At 37.5% G+C, this 9,480-nt stretch overlaps 1 protein-coding gene across 1 annotated transcript; it reads left to right on the top strand.

Moving 5' to 3' along the window:
• Positions 1 to 358: 358 nt before the first annotated feature.
• On the top strand, positions 359 to 6,321 carry PLGRKT (plasminogen receptor with a C-terminal lysine; the record flags this gene model as incomplete). The annotated part of the gene is made up of 3 exons (XM_010176288.1): positions 359 to 489; positions 1,446 to 1,555; positions 6,200 to 6,321. Coding segments are annotated over 3 exons (363 nt in total), but the record flags the coding sequence as incomplete, so codon positions are not given.
• Between the last annotated feature and the right edge of the window lie 3,159 nt (positions 6,322 to 9,480).

The following is a 9,480-nucleotide window of genomic DNA, read 5'->3' as shown; positions in this document are numbered from 1 at the left end:
ATCCCTAATATTCTGTGATTCTGTGAAAGAACCTTAACCTAGGGCATGCTGCTGAGACTTGAGGAGCTCTCAAAACCTATCACTGGTATTTTGGTTTTCTTGCCCTTGAAAAGCAGCGTTAGAAAGATTCTGCATTCAAGCATTTGCTAATTGACCTAAAGACTTTCTTGGTATAAACTGTTCTGACTTATTACTGGAGAAGACCATTCTCAGTCAAAAGCTATGAAAGACTAAAGTAAAAGACAAAAAAAGAAACCTCCTCAGTTAGTGTTTTGGATTTATAGACAAATGAGGGATTGACTCCGTCTTTAAAATAAATAGATGACTTAATTTTGTTTAACCTCTCCCCCTTCTTTAGCTGGAAAGGCAACTACTGATGCAGAACCAGATGAGAGAGAGACAAACTGCCATGCAGATTGCTTGGACACGGGAATTTCTCAAATATTTTGGAACATTTTTTGGACTTGCTGCTGTAGGTTTAACAACTGGGTATGGATTTTATTTCCTAATTGAAAATGTATTACATTTATTTTTCTATCATGCTGGATCTTCCTTTTGCGTTATAACAGGGAGTTATTTTTATCCCGTAACTGCTCAGAGGCTGATCAGATGACAAAGTGACTCTAATTTCTGACTGCTTCCGGATGTGTTTTAGTTATGTCTGTACTACAAACTTACATAAAAACAGAGACATTTGAGCTGACAATAAAATGATACAGCTGAGATTCCAAAAGTTCAGTGTAAAATAATAGTTGTGTGTGGAACAGGAGGGATTGTTTACAAGCCATGCTATTTTCTTGTCTGTATTATGATTTAACAGCCTATTAATAAGCAACAAATCCTCCACCATCTGGGTTTTTTAATGTATCATTTAACTTAAAATTTGAATCAAGAAACTCACCCAAGGGGAATGAAACCTGGCTAACAAAGCTGTATTGCATGAGGAAGAGCTTGCCTTATAGGGCTTTTGTTTGTTAATGTGTTTTTCTTGTGCTATAACATGATTAGAGGGAATGTAGGAAATACTTGTGGTTTTGTGTACATAGTACAGATTAAATGCACCTTATGTATTATGCGTTCTCAGTGGATTCAGATGCACTTGGAACTGAACGTAGTATCTTGATAGCTACATGTTGCCTGTGGTTGGATGAATATATGCATGTGTACATGCATGCTACATGAGTTAAATAATCCAATTTTTGTTAGATATATTCAAAACTCACTTGAAGCAGTTTTTTTAATACCCTTGTGTTGACAGTTCAGAAAGAAGGCAAGCAGAAGATGAATGCTTCTGAGGAAATGAAAGTTTGTTCTTATTTGATTAGAGAGTGTAAAAGTAGACACAAGTCCTAGACAGCCAAGGTCGATGTTAACTAACAGTACTGATGTGCTGAATGTCCTGAATAATCTTGTGTCTTCCTTCTTTTTATTTATTTTTCTAATAGAGCAATAAAAAAGAAGAACCCAGGAGTTCTACTGCCAATAGTTCCCTTAAGCTTTATATTTGCCTATCAATATGATATGGGCTATGGGACACTGTTGCAAAGGATAAAAGGTATGTATATATAAGTCTGTCTGGTTCAGACATAGAACCAAGCTTAATATTTCAGATAACTTCTTATCTTTTTAGAATGGCTGGGAGAGAACTTGCAATAGATTTTCTCTTTTTTTTCTGGACAAAAATCTTACTCTTTAATTTTTTTTTCTTCTCTGTTACAATCAGATACTTTCCCAGTCAAGAGTATTCAATTTACTTTTACAGCCTTTCCCTCTAGTTAAAACTATTTGTTAATTTCTCCTCTCTTGTTTCAACAAATGTGAATTGTAAGGCTATACACTCAGCTGAAGTAAATATTGCATAATTGGGGGAAATGACAGATCTAGTGATTTCCTTCCATATTCCATTCCAGTGCTGCTGTTCTGGCAAGGGGTAGGGATGATAAGAGCAGATAAAGAGATACAGACAGGAATCATACCTTTGCCACCTCCATGACCAAACACAGTCAACAGCTGGTGATCTTGCCACAGTGCCTTGCTAAGATGGAAAAAAGAAAGGTGAGCCCCAGAAAGTGGGGTCTTGCCTCATAGTTGCCCATGGTGGATCTGATTAAATGATGGGTGTTGGGGATTACGGAGGTGCATTTATGTTAGCTTTGATTCCTAGTGAAGGAAACATGCTAAGAGAGTGGTCACTGTAAGCAAAGACAGCATTGGGCCTCAGCTTGTCACCTTCACAAATAGTTTTCATTAACTAGCTTGATTTTCCTGTCTGCTACTGACACAAAGGTACTGAAACAAAGTAAAAATCTGTTTCAGCTCTTGGTCTTAGCCTCCAGATCCAAGAGCTAGGTTTCCTAACTCTATGTACTTCATTGAAAATAGTGATAAATTAGTTAGACAAACTCTGAGATACTTCGTGTTTCATACAGGTGCAAATATATGTAGGTGATGAAGCATTGTGTATCTGCAAACATTTCCTAAACTCCACTGAATACATTTCTTTGGATTTTAATATGAAGAAGCAGCTAAGCTGTCCTGGTTTTTAGCTGGGACACAGCTGAATTTCTTTTTAGTAGCTAGAACAGCACTGTGTTTTGGTTTCAGTATGGGATTTGTTACAAGAAGAACATTGATAACATACCAGTGTTTTCAGTTGTCAGTGGAAGTCGAAGGACTTTGTGTCTTGCTAGTCTACAAGTGCAAGGTCTAGGGAGGGTGAGGAATATTAAAATTAATAAGCTAGATTGGCATTTGGAGATGCCAGTGGGACATTCCATATCATATAATGTCAGTATGCAAGGCTTGTGAAAAGGTTTTGGAGGAAAGAAGCTATGGAGCCAGCTGAACAGTAAGATAAAATGAAATATGCCAAAATAACTGTCTTTCCCAGGAAAATAATTTCTCTTTCCAAAAGAAATGTGGTAGATATACTATAAACTCATGAAAGCATTAGTGTGGTATCACTTGAAGATTAAGTTAGCATGAAGGACATGAAAATTAGTAGGCAGGTAAGCATTGGAGTAAAGAGGAGTTGCCAAAGATTTGTGCTTAAAGAGGAAGGCTAGGCTTTAGCAGGATTATTAGAAATATTCCTCAAGATTTGGTCTGGATCTGCTTCTGTTTTGTATTTGAAATTATGGGTAGGTTATACTAATCAAATCTGTGGCTGACAAACTTGGTTGGTGTCACCAACAGAGAAGAAGTAAACTGCAGTGTATGAAGAACTGATAACCTGAAAAAACTGAGATAATAAAATAGGATTCAATTTGATAAGAAAGTCAGCAAGAAGCTAAAGGCAAATATGAATTTCTACCATTAGAGCTTACCAGCTGGAAATGATAGAAAAAGAGGAAAACCTGAATGTATTACGTGGTCGTAGAATGGGTATAATCTAGTATTGTGATGAAATTATGAGAGTCAGGCAAAGTCTAGAAACATCAAGTGAGGTTTCCTAGTATCACAGTATGGTTGAGGTTGGAAGGGACCTCTGGAGGTTGTCTGGTCCAACCCCTCTGCTCATGTAGGATGACCTAGAGCCAATTGCCCAAGAAAATGTCCAGATGGCTTTTGAATATCTCCAGGGATGGATATTCCACAACCTTAGTACAGATAGAGAGTACAGACAGGAAGGTGTTGATGAAGGAATACAGTAATACCTTCTTTGGAAATTTATACATAATTTGGATCACTCCTGTGTGAGGAATCTAGAACTACTGAAGAGTTAAATTTATCAGGGAATGCCAACCTGCCTTGCAAGAGAAAGCAAAGTGTTTAGTTTGTGTAGCCTTGTAGAAAGACATGAGATATTTGGGTCTACAGATCCTACTTAAGGATAGGATAAAGGAAAGTAAGAGAAGGAAATTAAACTAGTTACTAATATCAGCACTAGAACAAAAGGAAGTGGGCTAGCCTGAATGAATCTGGGCTGAACATCAGAATAAGATTTGTAATTATGTGGAAATCAGGTTCAGGAGTTCATTTTTATTTTAAGATTAAAATTAAGTAATTGAAGAGAAAATTTGTGACACAACTGACCTGCAGCCACAGTGCCTGTTCTTACTACTCAGCTGATCTCTATGTTCACTCCAGTACTACTTTCTCAACCACTTCTCCGCTTGCCCACGTGTTCTGTTGGTGCATGACATGCTTCATCGCTGTACTGTAATAATGAATGTATACACCATTCCCTTTACTGTTCCTCTTTAACTGGTCTCTTTCCCCCAGGGTACGCCTGTCTTCATCCTCATGGCCCATTCCCTCTCCTAAACTAATCTGCTATTATTTCCGTGCTGCACAATCTTCCTTGTATCTGAACCATCTTGATCAGACAGGCCTGCGTCTGCTGTCCTTCATTCTTTGGAATCAGTTTATACCCCTGGAAGGTTTCTCTGTTTCTCTTTCACCGAGCATTTTGTCTCTGATCTTGCTTACGGTTAATTTTTTCTTCTCCCTCTAGTCTACTTGTCCAAACATCTTCTCATGACTTGCTTATTCTCCCACATTGAAATTGGAGGGTTTATTTCCTACTTAACAGCTTGGGCTACTTAAAGCAAAAACTGAGGATGGAGGGGGAAATACCTGTTTTGAGTTCTGCCTGTGTAGTTGAAAAGCCGTAAGTGTGACAGGGCCATGTATTGGAACCGAATCTTTTGGGGATGGCAGGGTTACAGAACAGCCCTCAGGTACACTATCTTTTCTGAACAGCTGAGGACACTAATAATCAGTCATAGACCTGTTATCTGTGTTCTTGGCCTTGCTGTTCTACTTTTCCTCCCAGTCCAGGTACATACTGCTGGTGTTTTTCAGGCAAATTACTAGAGGAGGGGAGGGATTATGTAGCCAGCCTCCAACTGCACAGAACTTCTCCACTCAGCAATGAAGCTCTGGCTACCCACATGAGAAGGATGGTGACTGGGAGATCTCCTCTAGTGCATGTGAGGGACAGGCATAGAAATTTGACTATCTGTAACCCCTCTCTGTCACCTAAGATCTCTTACTGTTCCTTGGTCAGATGCTATATGCAACTGACTGACACTGTGTTATTGCCATTTACTGGGAGTGATAGTCAGTGTCATCCTGTTGGTTACGACTGATGTCTGGAGATCCCAAGCACTGAAATACTAGCAGAATTGCAGCTGGAGATTACAGCATGCAGACCTGGTTTAAAGAATGACCACAATCTTAACTGCATTACAATTTGAGTCAAGTTTGTTGCACATAAATACAGCTTCAAATTGCTGCTGTAAAGTTCATCAAGCTAGGAGTTAAGGCAAGATTAAACAAGATTGTTGGGATTGTACCAAATGGCTTCAGCCAAAACAAACACATTCTTTGCCTAATCTTCATCTTCTTATATCATAATCAGACCACCACAACATATGTATGATGTTCAGTCTGTATCTTTGTTTTTTGGATTCTCTGTCCTAGATGTTTTCATTCCAGCCTTACACAGAGCATTCTGCTCCCTGCAACTTTTCCCTGTTATGCTGTTAAGACATAGGTAACTGTCTTAGCACATCTTTTTGTGAGCAGTATGCTTTGACCAATGCTTCTTCAAGTCCTGTGCTGCCTACTTTCTGCCTGTAGCCTGACATCTTTTAGCCTAAGCCTGAGACAAGAAGAAAAATTGTGCCCAAATACGGCATGTCTAGGACATGACATTCAGGGAATTTACTTGTTAAAGCCTATGTATGCTTTCATGTGTATGTCTGGTCCACCCTCTTCTCAGACTTCCAATTGCTCAAACACAGTATGTGGTTGGTACAGAGTACACAATGATGCTAAGTCCTTGCTGTATCTCATGCCTCCATTCCAAAGCATGTGCATAATAACTCTCTAAACAAAACACTGCGATAACTCAGTGTAGTCTTCAGGAGAAAGGGGCTAACAGAAATGGCAGCAACAGTCGCTGTTTTGATTGTTTTGGCTGAAGTCATTTCAAACAAATGCATTCTGAGGCAGATAGTCAGTTCAGACCACTTCCCTGTGCAGTTATCCCACCAGTACAAAATTCCTTAAAGACAGCTTTAATGCTATGTTGACATCAACCTGTTCATAAAATACATAGCTGTGACCTGGCATGTCATTGTTCTGCCCAAATAAGAATAGCTTAATCTGTTTCTTTTTTTTTTTTTTAAATTTCCTTTGCTTTCTCACAGTAAGGGTGAGAAAATTTATTTAATTTCTTTGTTTATTTAAGGTGAAGCAGAGAACATATTGGACACACAGAGCACTTTGCTAGAATTGCCAAAAGGACCGATCACTTATGAAGACCTGGAGCAAATGAGAAGATCTCAGAGCAAGTTCTTCATAGAAAAATAGGAAGCTGGTATTAAAGCTTAATATCTGAAATGTGATAGTAATACTGGCTTTGGACAAAAATTAATCATTAAAATTTGTATTAAATTATGGGCTTTTACAAAATCAATATTTTTTTTTTAAATCAATACTTTCAAAAGCAATAATTGTCATATTGTATGTATCTCTTGAAAATACACATTGTTGCTGTACTTGTTTTTCCTTGTTTAGAATGAAATACTGAATTTCCACTGTCTATTTAGAGTCTGAAAATAACTTTCACCTGTAGTAAAAATGTCTGGTACTGGCCAAACTCGCTATAATCAATGAAAATAAGTTAATTGGTAGTTACAAATTTGTAAAAATATGGTCATAATTTTCAAATATTTAAGGATGCATAGCTGAACTTGAAGTCAGGAATAGACAGTCAGCTTCTTTGAAAAATAAGACACTTTTTATTTGCTGTTCTTTAGGCAGTAAACTCACCATCTCTGCTTCAAATTCTGGAATAAACAGCTTTTATCAGAAGTAGCTTCAGAAGTAAACATGTCACTTGCTAACTGTGTGTTTTACTCTCAGGAAAAACTATATTAATGTATGAGCAGAGATAATTTCTCAAAAAGAGAAAACAAATTATGTAGCTATTTCCTGAATCTTTTTCATGCTTGTTTGACATTCTGAAAGTCAGGATAATTTGTTTACATGAAATCAAGAGTTTCACTACTAAGATGAATATTAACTTAGGCTAACAGCAAGCAAAATTATTACTGTATGTTTTTGTAATGGGTAGGTCCAAGGGGCTTTACAAGTACTGAAAAACTGAGGCATTTTTTGCATGCCTTTACTCTAGCATAGTATATAGCACAAATAGAATTTTAGTATATTTTAGTGTTCTGATATTACACTTGGCAAAAAAACCCACCATTTTTCTGTATTGGAAATCTTGATTAAAAACAGATCATTTTGTTTTTTGGATGGAAACTCTTCTAGCATTAGTCTAATTGTTGAATGAAAAACAAATGCTCAAAAAGCATCTAATAATGAATTAAGCCAAAGTCCTTATTGACAATTTGTTGAGTTAAAAATTAAATTCCAGCTGGAGATAATGCCCCAAATCTGTTTCTGAAGTCTACTTGACTACAATTAGAATACTGTTATAGTAAGACAGGTGAATATATAATAAAACAAAAGCATCTGACCATAGAATAAATTAATAGCAGTTTCCATAGCTGTGTAAGATTGATTTCTGAAAGTGCATTCAGTGACTTCTGTAACTGGTTCATCATCTGCATGTTAACGACGCATACTGTCTGTAGCAGATTTCAAATGTGATGCATTTTAATGTGCAGAGTGATAAAATGGTTTATAATAGGCTGTTTGGTTATAATAACTTGGTCTACACTTTGGCTGTTTAGGACTTAAGGCAGTGATTTTAATTATCTTGGAAGGAGTGCATTGACTCAGCCTGTGCTGCTACCCATGTTCTGTGAGCTCACAAAATGCAGCCCAAGACCACCTTACATTTTCTCCTTGTCTTAAAACATAATAGGGACTTTTTATAAGGGCAGTTAATGACAGAACAAGGCGAAATGGCTTTAAGCTGAAAGAGGGGAGGTTTAGATTAGATATTAGGAAGAAGTTCTTTACTGTGAGGGTGGTCAGACACTGGAACACGCTGCCCAAGGAAGTTTTGGATGCCCCCTCCCTGGAAGTGTTTAAGGCCAGGCTGGATGAGGCTTTGAGCAGCCTGGTCCAGTGGAAGGTGTCCCTGCTGATGGCAGGGTGTTGGAACTAGATGATCTTTAAGGTCCCTTCCAACCCAAACCATTCTGTGATTCTATGGTAATCCCTCACCACTTGTTGCTGTATTATCTACTACTCTTAGATAATATGTTGCCCTGCTTACTTGTTTTGCTTTGAATAATATAATCTACTTCCTTTCCTCCAAGTTCTGAAGTCCACCTTACTTTAATTTTGAAGAAGTTATAATAGGCTTTTGTGTTTTGATCTCTGTCATCTATTGATACTCTTTCTTCCAAGAAAGAAAAGCAGTTAAACCAGCTTGTTTTGGTATTTGTATGTCTCCAGCTTTGCCTTTTAACCTACCTTTTAATCCTATGGAAGACATTTTTACAAGAGAGCAGTTTAATAGTCCATACAGCAGCTTTACTTACAAATCCTAGAAAATAAGAAAATATCCTAATCCTGTCAATTAGTATCTGTGTGTTTGCGATAGATTGCTGGCCATGGTGTTGGATCAAAAGGTGGTATTAAAGGAAGCAAGCAGGATAAGCAAAATAATGACCCAGATAGCAGTTTTAGGAGATAATAGGATAGCTATTTATTACTCTATCCTAGCTAAATTTGATTTTTTTTTTTTTCCTCACAAAGGTTAAACTTAGATCAATAGAGTTAATCCATTGCAAGACTGCGCACTAAAAAGCGACAAAAATGGAGCAAGTTTCATTCAGTGTTACACAGCGAGTACTAGTGAAAGTTAACAGATTTATAAGGGAAAAGAACAGGCTGTAAGCAGGACAGTCTAATGCCAAACCCACAAGTGGATTTAAACGGGCTTCATGGAATGTGCCAAAGATCATCAAGAAGTTAAGGGCTAGTTACCTTTACTGCCTTTATTTTTTACTGTCAGCTTTGCTTTTTTCTTGATAAATACATGCTTTTGTTTTGGAGATGCTCATTCTTTGTTACAGAGTATTTATTCTGCCAGTGTATTAATCAAAATACTTGCATGTGCTAAGCCCAGTCATATCTGTCGTATAGATATCCAGCTACAGAGTGGTTCAACTGTATTATTTCCTTCAGAGAACAACGAAAGAAAGCAGGAAAGCTTACCTTTGACAGGGTCAACTTCAGGAAAATAGAGGTTTACAGCACAAGTTGTTCATAATCATAATATCAATTGTACTCATAGAAATAAATAAATAAAGCACCTAAAACACCCTACTCCCTTCTGTCCTTGATGCTTAACTGGCTTTAGCTGTAAGACTTGCTTTAGTATATCACCACGACTGTCTTTGTTTAATGAATCACTGGGGAAGGGAAGAATAACCACTGGGGGAGCTTTTTCTGACCCCAGGGCATTACTCTTACCACGTTAATCCTGTTGGTTTTTCTGGTCATAATCTCTGATAGCCATGTATCATAGAATCATAGAATGGTTTG

This window comes from Antrostomus carolinensis, unplaced genomic scaffold (genome assembly GCF_000700745.2).
Source record: "Antrostomus carolinensis isolate BGI_N321 unplaced genomic scaffold, ASM70074v2 scaffold16419, whole genome shotgun sequence".
Taxonomy (NCBI): domain Eukaryota; kingdom Metazoa; phylum Chordata; class Aves; order Caprimulgiformes; family Caprimulgidae; genus Antrostomus; species Antrostomus carolinensis.
Note: the sequence above shows the minus strand (reverse complement) of the source record. Positions and strands in the feature narration are given on the sequence as shown.